Raw genomic sequence first — 24,101 nt, 5'->3', positions numbered from 1 at the left:
CTTTCGTTAAGATTGTATGACTTTTAAGGGGGTTTTTGTCCTATTATCTAAAATAAGGCAAATATTCTCAGGTTCGTAACTTATGATGCGTAAAAATCTCGAGGAAACTTATACATTTAAAATTAGCATTAAAATGCGATTCTATTAATGTAGCTATTGGTATCAAAATTCTATTTTTTAGAGTTTCGGTTACTATTGAGCCGGGTCGCTCCTTACTGCAGTTCATTTCCACGAACTGTTTGAATTCGTTACCACGAACTGTTCGAATCAGCCTTAATTTTTTTATCTGCAAATATTCTTCTATGATATTCAAAAGCGCCTGTAGATGTTGCGGCCTATTAGCCACCAAAGCAATATAATCTGCAAATAATTAAAGAGATAGTTTTGAGTCCTTAATCTAACTTTTGGAGCCCATCTATTCTTTAGAAAGTTAACAAAATAATTTATAAAAATGTTAACATCTTAGGAGAAAGGGTCTTGCCCTGTTTTACTGCCAGCTTAATATCAAAAAGCTACGAAAACTTGTTACCAGCTTCTACGGTTATACTCACGCAAATACTCACTATCAAGCTAACAAATAATTGAGGATGGCCAATTCTTAGCATATTATCTTACAATAAATCTCTATCGACACTGTCTAAAGCCTTATGGAGGTCCGAAAATCCCAAATAAAGACAAGTATTCCCCTTTCAATATTTATCTATTAATGTCTTTAAAACAAACACACAAACACACTATTTGTCGTCCCATATCCTCTCCGGAAACCTCCTTGTTCCTTATGTATTATGTTATTTTTATTTAACCGATTGGAAGGCCTGATATCTAACATTTTCTCCGATACCTTACTTAACGCAGAGACAAGCACGATTAAATACAATTCTCATGATCCTTCGGGTTTCCTCTCTTAAAAAGTAGTATAAACAATGATGTCTATTAAACGCTTGGCCATTACTCTGTAGTTGACACCTTATTGCAAAGAAGAACAATTATCAGCACAAAAATGGAAAAAATTCTTAAATAATTTTATTGGTATACCATCAACACCTGCAGCAGAACCACCTTTTAAATTCTTAAATATTAACTTAATCTCTTGATCTTACCCATCACCCACTAAATCACAATCGTGCTCCCTCATAGGATAAATAACCATCTCTGGGGTGTGTGCTATCTCCTGAAGATCTACACAATCACCTTCCACATTTTTTAGGTAGTCAGGGCATGAATCAACTTCCGGAACAACTTGGTATTTACTTTTCTTTTCCCACTATCATTCCATATATGGTCCCAGAACTTCTTAAAATCTTTTTTTCTAAAATCATCAGCAATGTCTAGTTTCTTCTTATTCTCATACTCTTTTTTCCTTTTTATTAAACTATTATATTCTCTTCTTTTATCTTTATTAAATCAAAAAAAAAACTAATTTTTTTTAGCTGAAAGTAAGGAGCGAAATTAAAACTTAAAACGAACAGAAATTACTCCGTATATGAAATGAGATGTCCCCTCCGCAATCCCTCGTTCTTTACGCTAAAGCTTTTAATTGTTTTAAAAAGTAGAATTGTGGCAATGAGTCAAACTTTAGCGTAAAGAGCGAGGGATTGCGAAGGGGACAACTCATTTCATATACGGAGTAATTTCTGTTCGTTTTAAGTTTTAATGTCGCTCCTTACTTTCAGCTAAAAAAAATTAGTTTTTTTTTTTATTTAATTTCTGAACGTTTTTGAATTAATGCATGTTTGGTTTTGGCTCTCCGCACATAAATTATTCAAATGAAATTTGTATATTAATTCTTTTTTTGGCTAAATGGCTTTCTCTTAGTTTTGATCAGACGATTTTGAGAAATAAGGGGTGGAGAAGGAGGCCTAGTTGCCCTCCAATTTTTCGGTTACTTAAAAAGGCAACTAGAACTTTTAATTTTTAACGAACGTTTTTATTAGTAAAAAATATACGTAACTTAAGAATTAACTTACGTAACAAACTTTCATAACCTTATATTTTTATTATGTATACGAGGGGGTTTGTACCCTCGTCGTCAATACCTCGCTCTTTACACTAAATCGTAATTTTTGTCCCAATTCTTTAAGAATGAACCCTGAATCAGAAAGGCCGTAGAATAAATAGTTGAAATTACTAAAAATACTTTAGCATAAAGAGCAAGGTATTTACCTCCTCCTAAATACCTCGCTCTTTATGCTAAAGTATTTTTAGAACCCCTCATATGCGTAATAATCTCTGTTCGTTTTAAGTTTCAATGCTACTTCTTCCTTTCATTTGAAAAAACGTTTTCATGTTTATTTTTCATTGTTTTCTTATAGTAATGCTAGAGAATCCTGCGCCCTTGTCATTGAATTTTTCTTCCCCCATGACAGATTCCTCAAAGGAAAGATCCTCCAACATAGCCCCCTCTCCTCAGCCCCACCCCCAAACAAAATAAAATCCCCCTGAAAACGTCTGTACACTTCCCAATAACCATTACTATATGTAAACACTGGTCAAAGTTTGTAACTTGCAGCCCCTCCCCCAGGGATTGTGGGGGAGTAAGTCATCCCCAAAGACATAGTTATTATGGTTTTCGACTATGCTGAACAAAATGGCTATCTCAAAATTTTGATCCGTTGACTTTGGGAAATATGAGCGTGGGAGGGGGCCTAGATGCCCTCCAATTTTTGGTCACTTAAAAAGGGCACTAGAACTTTTCATTTCCGTTAGAATGAGCCCTCTTGCGACATTCTAGGACCACCTGGTCGATACGATGACCCCTGGGAAAAAAAAAAAACAAATAGACACGCACCCGTGATTTGTCTTCTGGCAAAAAATACAAAATTCCACATTTCTGTAGATAGGAGCTTGAAACTTCTACAGTAGGGTTCTCTGATACGCTGAATCTGATGGTGTCATTTTCGTTAAGATCCTACGACTTTTAGGGGGTGTTTCCCCCTGTTTTCCTAAATAAGGCAAATTTTCTCAGGCTCGTAACTTTTGATGGGTAAGACTAAACTTGATGAAACGTATATATTTAAAATCAGCATTAAAATGCAATTCTTTTGATGTAGCTATTGATATCAAAATTCAATTCTTTAGAGTTTTGGTTACTATTGAGCCGGGTCGCTGCTTACTACAGTTCGTTACCACGAACTGTTTGATATTTAGGCAATTTCAAACTTTGATCTTCCGTGCTTTCAAATTCATTCAAGCGATTCAATAATTATCTCACTTCTCCTTTCATTTCCTGCAATCAAAATACCGCTCATTGTGTTGCGAGAGCAACACTTTGGTTTTGTCATGTTTTTTTTCCTAGCACCCTGGTTTCAGCTTATTCCTAGAAAGTGGTAAGGGTCTAACCTCTGTGGTTTTTACTGAAAGTGTCGACCTTAGGCCGGATTGATGAATATGACTTAGCATTTTGGAAAGCTTCGTAGAGCTCTTGCCTGGGGCCAAAAAGGATGGTTTTTGCCTGTCCTTAAGCCAGAGTCTATAGTGTGTGAAGTGACTTGTAGTTTTATATCCTATGCCAGAGAGAACTATCTGAATTTATGCAGTAAAGCTTTCGTCTCATCAAACCATGTTTCTGCTTTCGAGCGGAAAGCTCCGTTCTGGCAGGCAAGCGGGAAGGCACCAGTTTCAGATTGAGGATGGACTAAAATCTATAAGTGTTAAATATATGCGGCTGTTACCTGGCCCCACAGCCAATATATCTTCTTTGAGGGATAAATAAAAAAAATTTATAGAAACAAAAAAGTGGGGACTGAAAGTACTCCCATCTTTTGTTTCTACCCATTTCTGTTCGTGATTTCAGCTGAGTTTATCATTCGATTTTTCGTACTTGGGATTGCGGTAGAGAAGTGGTTTCAGATGTGCCTCTTAAAATTTAAAAGCTTTCTAATTGCTAAGGAAATTAGAGTTTATCCATTGCTCCTTTCTAAGTGATGACGTTAGAAACTTGGCCTACGACAAAAAAGTCGACTTTTGAACTAAGACAGATAGATTTCTTTCGACGGCAGTCGATAGCTCTTGATGAGCTGATCAAAGTATATGTCATCCATTTTTTGTAGAAAAATTCCTTCATGAGATGTACCAGTTTGAAAGTTTAAAGGGGTTGACAACTTCAGTAGTAAGGTACACACTGAAACCAAAAATAGGCCGATAAAAATTGTGAGAAATATAGAGAAGTTATATAGAGAAGATATCTCTATATAGAAATATAGAGAAGACATATAGATCAGCGCATCTGGGATCTCAGCCTCCATGCCGGGATAAGTATGAAAATCCCCCCTCAACACGCACTCCGGATCTCTATAACTTTCTTGTATTAACGGTAATTCTTCTTCTAAAATTTCTCAAGTAATTTCTCGATTATACGAACTACTCTGTGCAGGTATATACACTACACCCAAAATTAATTGAGTCCCAAATTTAAAACAAATACACAGCCAAAGAAAGTTTCCAGATCTATTATTAAATCTTTCATAACCTGCAATAGCAGATGCTTTAATCAAAACCAAAATACCACCATAATGTCTATTATTTCTTGATACATAACGCACGATCTGTTCTACCAAATACCCGGGGAGAAGTGATTTAGGAGAATAATCATTCCATGTTTCGATAAGCGAAATCACATCAAACGAAATTAAATCGTCATATGAAAAAGTCAACTTATCACGTAATCCTTGTATTTTCCATGACACTAGACGCAGCATATTGCCCTCTATTTCCTATGTGTCTACGCTTTCTGTCAGCACGTTAATATCACTAGCCTTTAGTTGGAGTTGCTCGTTACTAGTCTTGGTCGGGGAAAAGGCAACATGATAATACTTACGACGGTGGTTACTTATATCCGTTAACACACCTCGGTGTCTATTGTCATAAAAATCACGTGGAAAACCACCACGACGTCTTTCGTTAAACTTCTTTCTTGGCGAACGACTTCCTTTGGGTGCCACATTACGACTACTTGGTCGGTGCAGGTAATTAGGGTTGAAAAAAAGCCCTAGCTGGTCTTTTGGCTTTCGATACTGCCTGAGGAGTGCTGGTCGACGGTACCAATGTCTCCACCTCACTATCACTGGCATCACTATCTAGCCTTATCGGAATATTATTGGGATTATTTGGGAGCCTATCACTAAGGAGTGGACCTGGATTTTGAAATAGGTTCAAATTAAGCTTAATGTCGACAATGGAATTTCCATCGTACCTGAAAAATCGGCCTTGGATAAACAGTTTGTCACCTCATAGCTTTGCATGGCGTCATTTTGCACAAGAGTCAAAATTTCCTTTAAGTGTTTACGGGCCTCCCTTCGCACTGCTGTGTAATCCAAAGCCACCGATAAACCAAACCTTCTTAATACGGCGCTGTTTCTTAAAATATAGTCTCTGATTTCAACCGAGTTTAGCTTTACAACTATCGGCCCTGATTATCAATATATCAGCATAGTACGGTTTAATAATTCCATTATTTCTTGCTTCAAAGTATAATCGCCAAGGTGTTGAGAAGTATAATTACATATCATTAAATTCGTTCTTTTCTGCTCTGCTTCGAGTGGATTGGCTGGTTCATAAGTGACTGCTAGGTTTGATTTCACATTTTCAAGCTCTCTTTTAATTTCTTCATTTGTCTTGGCATTGTTAGATAACTGTGTAATAATGCTACTTAAATATGTACGGCATCAATGCTTTCCGAAAGTTCTGGAATCGCATTAACTTTCTGCGAAAGCACCGGTAATAAATCTAGTTTAAAATTAATTTCTTGTAAAAACTGGGCACTTTGCATTTTCTCAGCCTCTTGTGCTTGGTCTGCCATTTACACCCTTATAAACTTATCAATGTACAAAAAGTAGACCTTTATCACTCCTTAATATGATCCAGTACCATTACCTAGCAACAAGACTATTTTTTCACCATTTGAAAATAATCACAATATTGACACAAAGTTACACAGGTGAAAAACGATATTTCAATCTTGGTTTGACTGGTTTGACGATATTTCAATCTTGGTTTGACTGATTACATAAAAGTAACTTCTAGTGGTGTAAAGTTAAATTTGTACTAAAAAATTTATCTGTTTCAATTGATGCTTGAATTATGCAGGTTTATCTTATTTTTACAAGATTTTTGAAGAAAATAAATTTCAGATGGGGGGGGCAAACTGGGGTACGGGGGGTAAACTAAGGTCTGGGAGAGGCAGTCGCCCCCTGTCCCATATCAAATTACGCCCCTGTTAATATTATAATAACACACCTTCGAGACGCAATCTAGGCATATAAATCGAAAATTGAAAATAAAGACAAAATTTATAGTGTTTTATTATAGTTTTATTATGTGTTTTATGTGTTTTATTATGTTTTACTATTTCGTTATACTATAGACACATTATAGTGTTGGAAAATTCTATATTGTGTCATAGTTACTGTGTTAGAATATTTCATTATTGTCTTGCGGTACCAACACTGATTCTGTCCCCTTTTTTATATTATGAGTTTTAGTTTATTGGGAGCAAATTGCAAGGACCAAAACACCGAGGTTTTTAAAGAAAGCATATCTCTGGCTGGATGAATAAAAATTACATCATATTTTGGAAAGCTGCATGTAATTCTTGTCTATCTTATGTTTAAGCTTTCTTTTCAAGCTTTCGTTTCTCCAAGCAATGTTTCTGCTTTCAATTGGAAAGCTCTTTTCGATCAAGCGAGCAAATAGGTAGCAATTTTAAATTCAAGAAGGATTATATATAAAAAGACTTATTTTGTAAGACACCTCCCTGGCTCCATTTCCAAAACATTTTCATAAAATAGTAAACAGAAAAATTGAGAGCTTAAAAAGAAAGGAGAATTTTTCCTGGAGAATTGCTGCCATCTCCTTTGATAAGACATTTTTGATTGTGATTACGGTTAAGCTTGTCATTTTATTTTCGGTGGCGGGAACTGCGTCAGTAATGTGGCATCACATCTGCTTCATAAACTTTAATAGTTATCGTGTTTCTAGCAAAGTTAGAGCTTGTCGTTTTTTCCGTTTTTTTTTTATATTAGAAAGTTTGCTAACAGCAAGAAAATCGAATTTTAAATCAGACATTGGTCAATAGTCCTTGAAAAGTGGACAAAGGCCCATTTCATCGATTTTCAAAGAGATTGTCTTAACGAACTGTAAGTAAAGAGTGATTCGACTGAAAAGTAGTCGAAACTCTAAAAATAGAATTTTGATAACAAAAGTCAAAAGATTTTACTTTTTATTAAATTAAAAAAACAGGTTTTTTTTTAACTGCAAGTAAGGAGCAACATTAAAACTTGAAACGACCAGAAATTGTTCCGTATATAAAAGAGATTGTCCCCTCCTCAACGCCTCGCTCTTTACGCTAAAGTTCGAGTCTTTGTCACAATTCTACTTTTTAAAACAATAAAATGACTATGACTATGACTTTTAGGGGGTGTTTCCCCCTATTTTCTAAAATAAGGCAAATTTTTCAGGCTCGCAACTTCTGATGGGTAGTACTAAACTCCATGAAACTTGTATATTTAAAATTAGCATTAAAATGCGATTCTTTTGATGTAACTATTGGTATCAAAATTCAGTTTTTTAGAGTTTCGGTTACTATTGAGCCGGGTCGGTCCTTAGTACAGTTCGTCACCACGAAACGAACTGCTTGATGTTGATTCCAAATAAATAAATTTCATTAAGCTCTATTTTACCAATTATGAGCTAAAAGTCTGATAAAATTTGTCTGATTTTGGGAAAAGGGGATTAACACTGCAAAAATAATCATAATTCATAACTTTTATTCATTAACCTGTAAGATTCTTTTTGGATCTGGGGCTGGGTGACCTTCTTTTTTTTGATCATGTAATTATAATTTTCATTTTTAATAGATTCCCATTTATAAACCGGTTGCTGCAGAGGAAAGGAACCCATGGTTTCATTATAAATATTTGCTTTGGTTTTGTTCTAAAGTTATTGCCAACAGTGGGAGTTTTGTTTTAAACGTGGGGCCGAAATATTCGGAGTATTTGTATTTTTTTTTAGTTAATGTATAGTTTTTATATATTATTTTTGTTCACTGCTTAGTCGAAATTAAACCCGTTTTTTCTTTGCTTAATTTTTTCGTAGATGGAAAAGCAGTGTGGTCTTAGAAATTAAATTAGTTAAGAAGCGATATTAAAACTTAAAAAAAGAGAAATTATTCCGTACATGACGGAAGCTACCCCATCCTCAACCCTCGCCCTGTACGCTAGAGTCTAACTTTTTGTCACTATTCTTTAAGAGAGACTGCCCAAACACAAGGGCTCATGGATTTTAACGAGATGTATTTTTGAAAAACTTAGAAACTCCAGCATAATAAGTGAGTCCAGATTCACTTGAAATTTGGTAAGCAAGTATAACAAGCAAGCACACTTGAAAAAAAATGATATTTCAGACCGCATACTTTTACAATTAAGACATTAAATCGAATTGTTCGCGGAATTATTTTTCTGTCACGGTTAATGATTTTTAAGAAGAAATCATGTAGCATTCCTGAAGGAATCCTTCAGGAGTGGCACAAACTCTTCAAATAAAAGTGAAAGGCCATATCAAACAGCTCAAAATAACAAACTATAAGTGAAGAGTGACTCGCTAATAGTAACCAAACTCTAGGAAAAAGAATTTTGATAAAAAAAAATATATATACATAAATGGATTAATTTTCAATCAATTCTCTATATATATTTGTTAAGTTCAAAACTACTGAGCATCGACCACGAAAAAACTTGGTTGATTTAAAAAAAACAACAAAAAAAACACAGACAACAGGGGGAGTGACCTTTTTACTTATTTTACTAGGAGACAGTATGGACAGATGAACATAAAGCATGCTCATTCTTAGGGAAGAATGCTTATATAAAAGTCCTAAGGGGTTTAAATTTTATTTGTTTCCGATGCACTATGGTTATGCTTCATTCGAAGCAGTGAAAAATCTACTGAGAAATCATATTGGGACAGCATATTCAATGTAAACATACATTAAAGCTAAATTTTACCTCTATATAGATTATAGTTGTTGTTATTAACAAATATTTTTGGAACAAAAGATATTTTCTTTGAACAATTTTTTTTTTTAATTTAACATCAAGAAGCTTTTACCATAAAATGCTTCTTTTTTGCACTTCTGTGAAATCCCTTAGTAAATCAATTACAGAAAAACTAACACATGACATTTAGGTATGATTAAATTAAAAAAAAGCTTCCCTATGGAAAATAGAGAATAAATTAAAAACTTAAAACAAGCAAAATAAACCAAGCTAAAAAATGATACCTAAAACGGACAACAACGTCAACAATGTTTTCATCACAAATAAGTGTGATGCCCCCCCCCCTCAAGCTCATGAAAAGGTTCGATTGTTGCTTGAAATTGAATGAAAACTTAAAATATTAATTAAATTGAAAGGTTTGATTTTTGAAAAATTGAAATCTTATGTCAAGATATTTTTACTAAATATAAGTTTGACGTTGCTATCCCCCCGAACATCACACAACGGCACGATTGTCATTGTACTTTACTGAAAACGAAAAATATTGATTAGATTGAAATCATTGTTCTTTTTCTTCACAGTTGTTTGAGGTTGATGAGCTGGGAACTAAATCCTACAAAAACCTCATAATCCAGAAGCTGAAATCTCACTTCTCTAGACTCAAGATACCCTAGATTATCGCATCTGATAATAACCCATGATTCGTTTCAGGAACGTTCAAGAATTGTATAAGACATTGGAGAATACGAAACAATACATTGAACAAAAATTACAATGAACAAAAACATATGAATAAAAACATATAAACAAAAATTGTTCATAAATGTTCATTTTTTCACTATTTTCAAAAAAGAGTGCTTTAAAAAGAATGTAACTTATAAATGAGTAGCGTTAAAACTGTGAAACTAAATTGATCTGCTTGCAAATGTTTAGTGTTGAAAGATTTTAGTACAAACGAGAAGGTTGGAGCTTGCAACCTTTATCCCCCCCCCAGTCATAGTTAATTTTACAAATAGTAAAATTACTATTTTACTATTTTACCCCCCAGTCAATAAGCTAAATTTACAAATAAGTTATTTTAAAGATCCAATGGAAGAGGCTCTAATTTGTTTGTCTTCTTTTTTCATGAAAAGCCAAGCTTAGATTACTGTAGAGTTTCTGATATCTTCCTTGTTAAAACTCAAAAACATAGCAATATTTGTTACTCTACGTGTGATATTGGTTTACTGAAACTCTTTCGTTTTTACCTGAACTTGAATTCCGAATTCCAAAAGAACTTCCATCAATTCAAAGTTTTCATTCTCTATGGCAATAACCAATGAGCTTCTTCCAAGTGGGTCTGTGCAGTTTATGCTCAGCTTATCCGGCTGGTCTTTCATCTCCTTTAATAATCTAGGAAATATAATAAGGTTAAGAGACACTTCATTTTGACCTTCAAAAATAAATTTATAATTTTTCGGAAAAATTTTCAATGTTTGTTTAACTGCAGCACACTGCTTTAAATTATAAGCTGCAATTAAATTTTGCGATCGCTATTTGGCACTTGGCCAACGGGCAAGTGCCATAAATAGGCTCAATAAATTTGTATTCTCGGAAGATTACACCAAAGAGGACGTAAGGTTTTCATGTTAGTGAGAAAAGGAGAGTACACTTAGGAGTTTACGCTGTTATGGATAATGACAGAGAAACTCCTATCTCCCACTTGTTCAAATCCACCTTGGGCACTATCCTCCAGTTGGAGTTTTGGCAGAATATTACTATGAACTCCAACAAAACAATTACACTCTTTTCCTCAAACAGAATACCATAACACTTTGGATGGAAAAACGTGGTGAAATAGAATGCATTCTGTGGTGATTCACACCAAATTTACTCTTGACAGTCTGCTATACCACTCCCCCTTTCAGCAAAAAGAAGGAACCTCTTTTATCCACTAGTAAAAATAAATTTTACTGGTGTTGCAATGGACTTAGTCTCCGGTCAAAGTCTTGTCATAACGAGAGATATCCCCAGGCGTCGATTGGGGGAAAATTAGTGTTCCCCTCCCTCTTTTAGATTTTGAAAATCCTTTTTAGGGGCATTTTATTGAAAAAATCTTAAAAGAAACAACAGCATTACCACCCAATATTTAAAAAAGTACACATTCCCAATCCCTATTTTTGTGTGAACTGCAGCCCCTATTTATTACTATTAAACTTGAGCAAATTCAAATATTTAGAAACAAATTTTTTATGCAATGGCTATGTTCAGTCACATATAGCACTCGGTTACATTGAATAGCATAATGGCTAAAATACCATACAAAGGATTTATTGGTGGTCAGCTCAAGACTTGTGGTCAGCATGCTACATCTTCTCTTGTGAAAAATCATAGGAGCCTGTCAATCGGAGGGGTGGGTAGTTGCTCCCTCTAGATTTCGAAAATACATTTTTTTTATTAGATATTTTTGTTGAAAAACGTCTTTTTTGAGAATTTCCTGTGAAAAAAAAAACAGAATAGTCGCCAAACACTTGATTTTTGGGGAAAATATTTTGACCCTCCATACATTTCATAAATTGAAGACCTTAAACACCACAATGTAGCTTGGCAAATTGGAATATTTAGAAACACAAGACTATGTTCAGTCAAATACAATACCCGTCCGGTATCAACAGCATAATGACTAAAATGGAAAGAATTTGGAGGTGATAAACGCAAAACTTACTCCCGACAACCTGCTACGTCCCCTCTTTCCACAAATAGTAGGAACCTCTTTTCTTCATTAGTCAGAATTGCTTCGACTGGTGGCCCCATTACCTCAGAAGCAGTAATGCTGACCCCATCTCCACTTCCTACAAGGAACTCTTTGGACTCGGTCGCCTTCATGTTCTTAATTGTATATTGCACCTGTAAAGATCATAATAATACATGAGTGATGATCAGGGTTGCACGGAATCTGACCAAAGGAAGGTGTAGACTACTCTCCTATACTTCCATTTGTAAAGTGTGCTTTATTTCCATTTTTTTGTGACATATGCAAATGTATCTGATATTTAATATCTATTTCTTGTTCTAATACTTGAAAAAATTATTTAGCCGATATTTTCGAATTTTGTTGCGTTTCAAATATTTTACCAAAATTTTCATAACGTGGAAACTTTAGATAAATTAGAAGGAGAGTCATATATATATATATATATATATATATATATATATATATATATATATATATATATATATATATATTAAATCATTAAGAAATGAGTTGCACAAAGCGTATTTTTTGTTGCAGAAATATTATAATATTAAATATCTGCTGAAGACAGCTGGAAACCACGGAATGAAGGAATACGGGAATACAAGTCAGTGCATTATGTTAGTTATCATAAGTAAACATACAATAATGTAATGTATAGTATGAAAACATACTACAAATAACAATACTGTAAATGTTTACTTTTCTGAGCTAACTGAGTACTAATTATTCTTTTAGGAAAATATCCTTTTCTTTAATTTTTCTAAACAGATTTCATTTACTTGAACAAAACTTTCAGTTCTTGGATCCGTAAAAGATACAAAATCTAAAAATATAAATAATAATCTTACACCTATTATGTAACGCTGGTATATGATACAGTTTTGGTGCCTTATCGCACCTTTCCAGGCTTTTCTCTACTAACAAAGAAGCAATCCTTCAACATCGCAATTTGAACAAAAACTGATGGTCATTTGATTCTTGACAAGATCGATTGAAATTATTAAGTTATATTTAAATAATAATTATAATCATTATACTTATATATATAATTGTACAATTACATATATATATATATATATATATATATATATATATATATATATATATATATATATATATATATATATATATATATATATATATATATATATATATATATATATATATATATATACACATAATATAAAAATATATAATATATGTAATATATAAATATAAAAAATATATAAAATACATAAATATATAAAATATATATAATTACAAATATAATTATTATAACTTATTATATAATCATTATTATAATTATTATAATTATTACTGCCTTATAAGCTTTATGACATCTAAAGCAAACGGAATTTTTATAACAACAGTTATATCAAAAGAATTGCATATTACTGCTGATTTTAAATATATAAGTTTCATCAAGTTTAGACTTACCCATCTAAAGTTACGACCCTGAGAAAATTTGCCTTATTTTAAAACATAGGGGAAAACACCCCTTAACAGTCATAGAATGTTAAAGAAAATCACACCATCAGATTTAGCGTATCAGAGAACCTACAGTAGAAGTTTCAAGCTCCTATCTACAAAAATGTGGAATTTTGTAATTTTTTTTTACTACAAGACAGATTACGAATTTTCCGGGGGTGATCGTATTGACCCAGTGGTCCTAAAATGTCGCGAGAGGGCTCACCCTAACGGAAATTAAAAGTTCTAGTGCCTTTTAAAGTGAACAAAAAATTGGAGGACACCTAGGCTCCCTCCCACGCTCATTTTTTTCCAAAAGTCACTGGATCAAAATTCTGAGATAGCATTTTATTCGGCATAGTCGAAAAAGATATAAACTATGTCTCTGGGACGATGTACTCTCCCACAAACCCTGATGGAGGGGCCGCAATTTACAAACTGACCAGTGCTTACATATAGTAATGGTTATTATGAAGTGTACAGACGTTTTCAGGGGACTTTTTCGCGTTGGGATGAGTCGAGGGAGGGGGTTACGTGGGAGGATCTTTCCATGGAGGAATTTATCATGGGAGAAGAGAATTTTCATGAATGGGGGCAGATGATTTTCTAGCATTATTAAAAAAAAAAAATGAGAAAAAATTTCAACTGGAAATAATGAGTAGCATTAAAACTTAAAACGAACATAAAATATTACGTATATAAGGACGTTCGGTTCCTCCACAGTACCTTGCTTTTTACACTAAAGTAATTTTAGTAATTTCGACTATTTATTCCACAGCCTTTGGGATTCAGGGGTCATTCTTAAAGATCTGGAATAAAATTCAAGCTTTAGTGTAAAGAGCGAGGTATTGAAGAGGGGGCAAACCCCCTCATATACAAAATTAAAATACACAAATGTAGAAGTTCGTTACGTAGGTTGATTCGTAAGGTATGTATGTTTATTTCTAACAAAAACGTTTGTACAAAAAATAAAAAAAATCTAGTTGTATTTTAAGTAACCAAAAATTGGAGGGCAACCTGGCCTCCTCCCTCACCCCTTTGTTTTATCAAAATTATCCCATCAAAACTAAGAGAAAGCCATTTAGCAAAAAAAAAATAATATGTAAATTTCTTTTTAATCATTCATGTGCGGTGAGCCAAAATCAAAACGTGTATTAATTCAAACACGTTCAGAAATAATAATAATAATAAAAAAAAATAACTGCAAACAAGGAGCGACATTAAAACTTAAAACGAACAGAAGTTATTCCGTATATAAAAGGGGTTGCCCCCTCCGCGACGCCTTGCTCTTTACTCTAAAGTTTTTTTTATTGTTTTAAAAAGTAGATTTGTGAAAAAGAGTCAAACTTCAATGAAAAGAGTGGGGCGTTGCGGAGGGGACAACCCCTTTCATATACGGAATAATTTCTGTTCGTTTTCAGTTTTAATATTGCTCTTTAATTGCAGTTAAAAAACTTGTTTTTTTATTTAATACTGTTAAGGAAGGGCAGTATCGAACTCTTGTTTGCTGCGAAAATATATTTGTCTTGAATAGCCTAGGAAACAGCTAATAAAATTAAACTGAATATTTGATGTATAATGATATTAGTTGATGAAAGCCCATCACTTCAAAATCTAACTCTACTCTAATTTTTATGGTTATTTTCTATGTTACGATAAGTACAAAAGAAGATATTTGTAATATAGTTCGTTTTTAGTAAAGCGTAAAACGCCAATGAGGCAGTAGGTTTTAGACTTTAACAGTGAGAGAAGGAGGCAAAATCAAAACTCTTGCTTGTAGTGATTTCGTTCGTTTCAAGCTTGATTTGCATATTTAATTTAAGTTTCACTCGTTTTTAAAATTTATTTATTCATTTATATTAGTATCTACTGTATGTTTCTTTGCTATGATTTTTTATTTAACTTCTTTTTGTTTTGGGTTTCATTTATTCTTTAATAGTAATCTATTATAATTTGTTTATTTATATTAGTACTGGGTGAATTTTTTTGGCTATGATTGTTTATTTAATTTCTGTTCGTGTTGGGTTTCATTTATTCTTTAATAGTAATTTCTTGTCGTCTCTAGTTAATATTAAATATAAAAAAAACTAATTTTTTTAGCTGAAAGTAAGGAGCGACATTAAAACTTAAAACGAACAGAAATTACTCCGTATATGAAATGGGCCGTCCCCTCCTCAACGCCTCGCTCTTTACGCTAAAGCTTTTAATTGTTTTAAAAAGTAGAATTGTGGCAAAGAGTCAAACTTTAGCGTAAAGAGCGAGGGATTGCGGAGGGGACAACCCATTTCATATACGGAGTAATTTCTGTTCGTTTCAAGTTTTAATGTCGCTCCTTACTTTCAGCTAAAAAATTAGTTTTTTTATTATTTAATTTCTGAACGTTTTTGAATTAATGCATGTTTTTTTATTTAATACTGTTAAGGAAGGGCAGTATGGAACTCTTGTTTGCTGCGAAAATATATTTGTCTTGAATAGCCTAGGAAACAGCTAATAAAATTAAACTGAATATTTGATGTATAATGATATTAGTTGATGAAAGCCCATCACTTCAAAATCTAACTCTACTCTAATTTTTATGGTTATTTTCTATGTTACGATAAGTACAAAAGAAGATATTTGTAATATAGTTCGTTTTTAGTAAAGCGTAAAACGCCAATGAGGCAGTAGGTTTTAGACTTTAACAGTGAGAGAAGGAGGCAAAATCAAAACTCTTGCTTGTAGTGATTTCGTTCGTTTCAAGCTTGATTTGCATATTTAATTTAAGTTTCACTCGTTTTTAAAATTTATTTATTCATTTATATTAGTATCTACTGTATGTTTCTTTGCTATGATTTTTTATTTAACTTCTTTTTGTTTTGGGTTTCATTTATTCTTTAATAGTAATCTATTGTAATTTGTTTATTTATATTAGTACTGGGTGAATTTTTTTGGCTATGATTGTTTATTTAATTTCTGTTCGTGTTGGGTTTCATTTATTCTTTAATAGTAATTTCTTGTCGTCTCTAGTTAATATTAAATATAAAAAAAACTAATTTTTTTAGCTGAAAGTAAGGAGCGACATTAAAACTTAAAACGGACAGAAATTACTCCGTATATGAAATGGGTTGTCCCCTCCGCAATCCCTCGCTCTTTACGCTAAAGCTTTTAATTGTTTTAAAAAGTAGAATTGTGGCAAAGAGTCAAACTTTAGCGTAAAGAGCGAGGGATTGCGGAGGGGACAACCCATTTCATATACGGAGTAATTTCTGTTCGTTTTAAGTTTTAATGTCGCTCCTTACTTTCAGCTAAAAAATTAGTTTTTTTATTATTTAATTTCTGAACGTTTTTGAATTAATGCATGTTTGGTTTTGGCTCGTTTTTAAAATTTATTTATTCATTTATATTAGTATCTACTGTATGTTTCTTTGCTATGATTTTTTATTTAACTTCTTTTTGTTTTGGGTTTCATTTATTCTTTAATAGTAATCTATTGTAATTTGTTTATTTATATTAGTACTGGGTGAATTTTTTTGGCTATGATTGTTTATTTAATTTCTGTTCGTGTTGGGTTTCATTTATTCTTTAATAGTAATTTCTTGTCGTCTCTAGTTAATATTAAATATAAAAAAAACTAATTTTTTTAGCTGAAAGTAAGGAGCGACATTAAAACTTAAAACGGACAGAAATTACTCCGTATATGAAATGGGTTGTCCCCTCCGCAATCCCTCGCTCTTTACGCTAAAGCTTTTAATTGTTTTAAAAAGTAGAATTGTGGCAAAGAGTCAAACTTTAGCGTAAAGAGCGAGGGATTGCGGAGGGGACAACCCATTTCATATACGGAGTAATTTCTGTTCGTTTTAAGTTTTAATGTCGCTCCTTACTTTCAGCTAAAAAATTAGTTTTTTTATTATTTAATTTCTGAACGTTTTTGAATTAATGCATGTTTGGTTTTGGCTCTCCGCAAATAAATTATTAAAATGAAATTTGTATATTAATTCTTTTTTTTGGCTAAATGGCTTTCTCTTAGTTTTGATCAGACGATTTTGAGAAATAAGGGGTGGAGAAGGAGGCCTAGTTGCCCTCCAATTTTTCGGTTACTTAAAAAGCCAACTAGAACTTTTAATTTTTAAAGAACGTTTTTATTAGTAAAAAAATATACGTAACTTAAGAATTAAGTTACGTAACAAACTTTCATAACCTTATATTTTTATTATGTATACGAGGGGGTTTGTACCCTCGTTAATACCTCGCTCTTTACACTAAATCGTAAGTTTTGTCCCAATTCTTTAAGAATGACCCCTGAATCAGAAAGGCCTTAGAATAAATAGTTGAAATTACTAAAAATACTTTAGCATTAAGAGCAAGGTATTTATCTCCTCCTAAATACCTCGCTCTTTATGCTTAAGTATTTTTAGAACCCCTCATATGCGTAATAATCTCTGTTCGTTTTAAGTTTCAGTGGTACTTCTTCCTTTCATTTGAAAAAACGTTTTCATGTTTATTTTTCATTGTTTTCTTATAGTAATGCTAGATAATCCTGCGCCCTTTTCATTGAATTTTTCTTCCCCCATGACAGATTCCTCCAAGGAAATATCCTCCAACATAGCCCACTCTCCTCAGCCCCACCCCCAAACAAAATAAAATTCCCCTGAAAACGTCTGTACACTTCCCAATAACCATTACTATATGTAAACACTGGTAAAAGTTTGTAATTTGCAGCCCCTCCCCCAGGGATTGTGGGGGAGTAACTCATCCCCAAAGACCTAGTTATTATGGTTATCGACTACGTTGAACAAAATGGCTATCTCAAAATTTTGATCCGTTGACTTTGGGAAAAAATGAGCGTGGGAGGGGGCCTAGATGCCCTCCAATTTTTTTTGTCGCTTAAAAAGGGCACTAGAACTTTTCATTTCCGTTAGAATGAGCCCTCTTGCGACATTCTAGGACCACTTGGTCGATACGATGACCCCTGGAAAAAAAAAAAAAAAAACAAATAAACACGCACCCGTGATTTGTCTTCTGGCAAAAAATACAAATTCCACATTTTTGTAGATAGGAGCTTGAAACTTCTACAGTAGGGTTCTCTGATACGCTGAATCTGATGGTGTCATTTTCGGTAAGATCCTATGACTTTTAGGGGGTGTTTTCCCCTATTTTCCTAAATAAGGCAAATTTTCTCAGGCTCGTAACTTTTGATGGGTAAAACTAAACTTGATAAAACTTATATATTTAAAATCAGCCTTAAAATGCAATTCTTTTGATGGAGCTATTGATATAAAAATTCAATTTTTTTGAGTTTTGGTTACTATTGAGCCGGGTCGCTCCTTACTACAGTTCGTTACCACGAACTGTTTGATTTTAACAGGTATTTGTATCTGCTGATCTTAAGTTTAAAATGGCCTTTACTTTACTTCAAAAATTTCTTTCTCGGAAATTTCTGTTCGTTTTTGATTGCAAAAAGTTTCAAGTTTTTAGAAAATGCCTTTTGGAATCAAGTTTTTAGAAAATGCCTTTGGAAATGGAATCAAGATTCCATCAAAGTATCAAAACTGGGATCAAAGTACCAAAGTATCAAAGCAAAGAAAACATCAAAGTAAACAAGGTATCAAGGTAAACAAAATATCAAATTCACAATAAGCAAGTTCCATAAATCAGAGCAACTTACCAGGGGCTGAGGGGGGGGGGGGGGTTCAAAAACATATTTATTTGGCCTTCGAACTATTTTGAACAAACTGGATATGTCAAAATTTGAGTGGATGCCCTTTGGGAAGTGGGACAAGGACTAAATGCCCATTGATCACTTTTGACGCTAAAAAGAACTAAAAATTCCAATTTCCGATCAAATGAGCCCCCTCCAAAGTCAATAGAAGTTCCAATCAAATGAGCCGCCTCTGATGTTTATGCAACCATCCCTATTAAAAAAAAAAACTTATCTGCCCTCAGGGCATAACTGTCAATACTTTCCCCGGACTCTGGGGGCTATTTTGAACAAAATGGCTAGGGGCCTTTGGGGGGAGGTAGATACCCTTCGATCACTTTTGATTCTTAAAAAGGACATTATTTATTCCGATTTACAATCGAATGAGCCCCCTCCGAAGTTTATACTACCATCTCTTCCATAAAAACCATAAATACCCCTGCGGCATAATTTATAACACTTGCCCCTAGGTTTTGGTGGGCTTGTTGCCTTTAGTCTTCGTTATATGATCTTTGGTCTGTTCTGAACAAAATGGCTATATAAAAAATTCAATCAGACGCATTTGGGGAAAAGAAGTTTGGCGGGGGGGGGGGGGTTCTAGTTGCAATCGAATCACTTTTGACTCTTAACAAGGGAATTAGAACTTTCAGTTTCTAATCATTTGATTAGAAATTTCTGAGATCAATACGACCACTTCTTTCATAAAAACTTTATACGCCCCCAAGGCATAAGTTACAACTCATACTCTTGGCTCTAGAGGGGGAGATATGTTGACCACAAAGTTTTTGTTATCTGATTGTTGGACTATTTCAAACAAGCTGACAATCTCAAAATTTTGATCGGACGCATTTGCGGAAATGAGATTTTGATTTTGTGTATGCGTGTGGAGGGGGGGGGGGTAGATACCCTACTACCCCTTTTGACTCCTAGAAAGGTAGCTAGATCTTTCAATTTCATATCAAATGAGCCACTTCCGAAGTTTATGCGACCTCCCCTAAGAACCCTAAGAACCTCTATAAGAACCTTAGGCTATATGCACTCGGGGTATAACTTGCCCCAGGCTCTAGGGGTTTGTGTCAACTCTGTAGTTTTTATTATCTGATCTTTGAACTAATTGTAACAAAATGGCTACGTCAAATCTTTTATCAGGGGGTTTGGGGAAAAGGGCGTGGAGGAGGGGTTGTTGCCCGTCGGTCCCTTTTCACTGTTAAAAGTGAACTAGAACTTTCAATTTTCAGTCAAATGAGCCCCCTCAAATGTTTATAAGAGCATCCGTTCAAAAAGAACCATATATACCCTCGGGGCACAACGCCTGGCCCTGGGCCCAGGGTTGTGTCGACACAAGAGTTTTTATTATCTGATGTTTCAACTATTTTCAACAAAATGGCTATCTCAAAATTTTTATCGGATGGGTTCGGGGAAAAGGGGCGTGGGGGTACCGATTGCCATCCCTTCGGAAAGCTTTTCTACTTCTCGGGTTGGTTCTTAATACTAATGCTGTTTTTTGGTTTAATAAATGTATCTCTCTCTGTGGCTTCTTGAAACTAACCTCTTATATAAATACAAATGGCTGAGAGAAAGTTTGGTAAATCTTCTAGTCTTATTCAGTACTTTTTGCCCATATCCTTTCTCACTGTCACAGTGGAGGTTTTTTTTTTTACACTGATCAATATAAAAGGAGATGTTTTTGCTAAGTCTCTTAGTCAAACCCCATAAAACACCAAATTAAAAACTAGAGTCATTAAATGAGCAAAACTGTGCACATTGACCATTCTTTTCTCCTGTTAGAGCGAAGTCAAACAGTTCGTGGTAACATATAATTTTAAACATAGAATTTTATTGAAAATCACACCATTAGATTCAGCATATCAAGACTCCTGTTGTTGAGGTTTCAAGCACCTATCTGCAAAAATGTGGAATTTTGTATATTTTGCCAGCAGAAATATCACGGTTGCATGTTTATTTGACTTATTTTTCTCCAAGGGTGATCGTATTGACCCAGTGGTCTTAGAATGTCGTGGTAGGGCTCATTTGAACGGAAATTAGTGCCCTTTTTAAGTGACTGAAAAAATTGGAGGGCAACTAGGCCCCCTCATTTTTTCCTAAAGTCACTGTATCAAAATTTGAGATAGCCATCTTGTTCAGCATAGTCGAAAAAGCTAATAACTATGTCTTTGAGGACGACTTAATCCTCAACAGTTCTCGGAGGAAGGGCTGCAAGTTATGAAGTTTGCCCATTGTTTACATATAGTATTGGTTATTGGGAAGTATACAGACATTTTCATTATACAGACAAATTTTTCTGGTGGAAGGAGGGGTCAGGGGAGAGGATTACGTGAGAGGACCTTTCCATGGGGGAAGAGAATTTTCCATGAAGGGGACGCCTGACTTTCCAGCCAAACTAAAATAAAAACGAACAGAAATTAAATAAAAAACAATTTTTTTTTTACTGAAAATAAGGAGCAAAATTAAAACTTAAGACGAACAGAAATTATTACGTATAAGTGGGGGTGCCCCTCGTCAATACCTCGGTTTTGACGCTAAAGCTTTTTTAAGTACTTGAATTGGGACAAAATTCAAACTTCAGCGTAAACAGCGAGATATTGACGAGGGGTCGAACCCCCTCATATTCGCAATAATTTATATTCGTTTTAAATTTTAATGTTGCTTCTTACTTTCAGTCGAAAAAACTTGTTTTTTTGTTATTTATTTCCGTAAGGAGATGGGGTTTGGTCTTTTCTTGGCCGAAAATGTTTTCCGTGTTGGAAGGCCCTCCGTACCGATTTAGAGGAAAACTCCGTGTGTCTGTATTATGGGGTAATTGTTCATTACCAGTGCGGTTTCTGTCCCTTTTTTACGATCAACTTTGTTCTCTATTGTGAAACGGTTGAAATTATAATTCAAAATGAAGATGTCCATGAACATAAGGGGCTGTTTGAGTTACTTTGATAACTTTCTTAAACCGTCAAATCAGAGGTGAGAATTACCTGAGATTTCCCTGGTTTCAAAAAGCAAATATTACCCAAACCTGCAGATAACTAATATCAAACTGAGTTGCTGAAGTCTCGAGAATGGTAGCCAGTTAAAATTTTCTGAAGAATATTATGTCTGTCCAACCTTATCTAAATCCTTATTACAAACGTATTTGGACTCAACGGCAACCGTCCAACTCCCAATGCCATAATTAAGAAATCATCGTAAAAACTAGGGGCCTCTAACAAAAAAAAAAAATCCCTTAGACTCCTTACCAGCTATATCTAGCAGAATTTTTCTCAGGGAACCATAGTCCTTGCCATATATGGTAAGGTAACAGTTTCTTGGCAAGACTTTAATAGGGCGGGGGGATTAAACGCATTACTGTTAAGACATCTATTATATAGATAAAATATACGGTTCATAAGTACACATGTTTACATAAGTGTTCATTTGCATATAAAATTTTATATTTACACATAATCTTCTAGGAAGAATTTCCACCTCCAAGACGCCCTCATCTCTTTTTTTTCCCAATCCACTGCTTACTTAGAAAGCTATATTTCAAAACTGGAAAGAACATGATGACTCTTATAAGACTTACCTATATGAATTGGGTAGCCAATACAATATAATAAAACATTGAACAAAGGTTGGTACTCGAAGAACAGATTCGCTCTAGAAAAAAAATCAGCGAAGTCTTTTTGGTAATGAGATTAAAGAAAATTGGAACAACGCCAGAAACAATAAATTCACATGGAAGCCTTATAGGTTCAGTGTTCAAAACTGGGAATAAAGAGCTTCTTAGGTGAAAATTATAATCACAACTTATAGCAAGAGGGATACAGTAACTGATGCATTTACGGTGAACCCACCTCATCCCTGTCTTATGAGGACCTAGAGGGAAAGGGAATTAATATTTGGCCAATTGTGTTATCAGATAGGTCTGAAACATAGGCTTTTACGCAAAATATGGATGGGCAGTAATGGATAAAAATTTTAATTATAATTTCCCTGGCCTAAGATACTGCGTTCATAAATATGCACTTTTTATAACATGGTAAATAATATAAGATAAAAAAAACAACTTATTACAGGAGCCCGTTCATGAACAACTGGTAAGTAATAGCGTATGCATAGTACTTAGTCGAACTTTCACAGGTCAAAAATATATCAAACAGTTCGTGGTAACGAACTGTAGTAAGGAGCGACGCGGCTCAATAGCAACCGAAACTCTAAAAAATGGAATTCTGATACCAATAGTTACATCAAAAAAATTGCGTTTTAATGCTGATTTTAAATATATAAGTTTCGTAAAGATTAGTCTTACCCATCAATAGTTACGAGCCTGAGAAAATTTGCCTCACTTTAGAAAATAGGGGGAAACACCCCCTAAAAGTCATACGATTTTAAGGAAAATCACACCATCAGATTCAGCGTATCAGAGAACCTTATTGTAGAAGTTTTAAGACCCTATCTACAAAAATGTGGAATTTCGCATTTTTTGCCAGAAGACAAATCACGGATGCGTGTTTATTTGTTTTTTTTCCCAGGGGTGATCGTATCGAATCAGTGGTCCTAGAATGTCACGAAAGGGCTCATTCTAACGGAAATTAAAAGTTCTTGTGCCCTTTTTAAGTGACCAAAAACTTGGAGGGCACCTAAGCCCCCTCCCACGCTCATTTTTTCCCCAAAGTCACCGGATCAAAATTCTGAGATAGCCATTTTATTCACCATAGTCGAAAAACCTAATAACTATGTCTTTGGGGACGACTTACTCCCCCGCAGTCCTAGTGGGAGGGGCCGTAAGTTACAAACTTTGACCTGTGTTTACATATAGTAATGGTTACTGGGAAGTGTACAGACGTTTTCAGGGGGATTTTTTAGGTTTCGGAGGGGGGAGGGAGTTGAGGGGGGGGGGGTACGTGGGAGGATCTTTCCATGGAGGAACTTCTCATGGGGGAGACTTTCAATGGAGGGGGCGCAGGATTTTCTAGCATAATTAAAAAAAACAATGAAAAAACAAATATGAAAAGTTTTTTTCCACTGAAAGTGAGAAGCAGCATTAAAACTTAAAACAAACAGAAATGATTACGCATATGAGGGGTTTACCTCCTCGTAGTACCTCGCTCTTTACGCTAAAGTATTTTTAGTAATTTCAACTATTTATTCTGCGGCCTTTGTGATTCAGTGGTCGTTCTTAAGGAATTGGGACAAAATTTAAGCTTTAATGTAAAGAGCGAGGTATCGACGAGGG

General features: G+C 34.2%; 1 protein-coding gene across 1 annotated transcript in view; it reads right to left on the bottom strand.

The window, feature by feature from the left end:
• The window catches only part of LOC136037515 (transient receptor potential protein-like), a 90,936-nt gene extending 68,417 nt beyond the window's left edge, over nucleotides 1-22,519 (bottom strand). Inside the window, exons 1-3 of the mRNA XM_065720239.1 lie at nucleotides 22,449-22,519; nucleotides 11,695-11,876; nucleotides 10,238-10,382 (exon numbers count right to left, since the gene is read on the bottom strand). Of these exons, the coding sequence (XP_065576311.1) occupies nucleotides 10,238-10,382; nucleotides 11,695-11,855 (306 nt within the window). The 5' untranslated portion in view covers nucleotides 11,856-11,876; nucleotides 22,449-22,519. The remainder of the gene's footprint in view (nucleotides 1-10,237; nucleotides 10,383-11,694; nucleotides 11,877-22,448) is intronic.
• Nucleotides 22,520-24,101: the final 1,582 nt, after the last annotated feature.

Source organism: Artemia franciscana, chromosome 2, assembly GCF_032884065.1.
Source record: "Artemia franciscana chromosome 2, ASM3288406v1, whole genome shotgun sequence".
In the NCBI taxonomy this organism is placed as follows: Eukaryota; Metazoa; Arthropoda; class Branchiopoda; order Anostraca; family Artemiidae; genus Artemia; species Artemia franciscana.
This window is presented reverse-complemented; position numbering and strand designations above follow the sequence as displayed.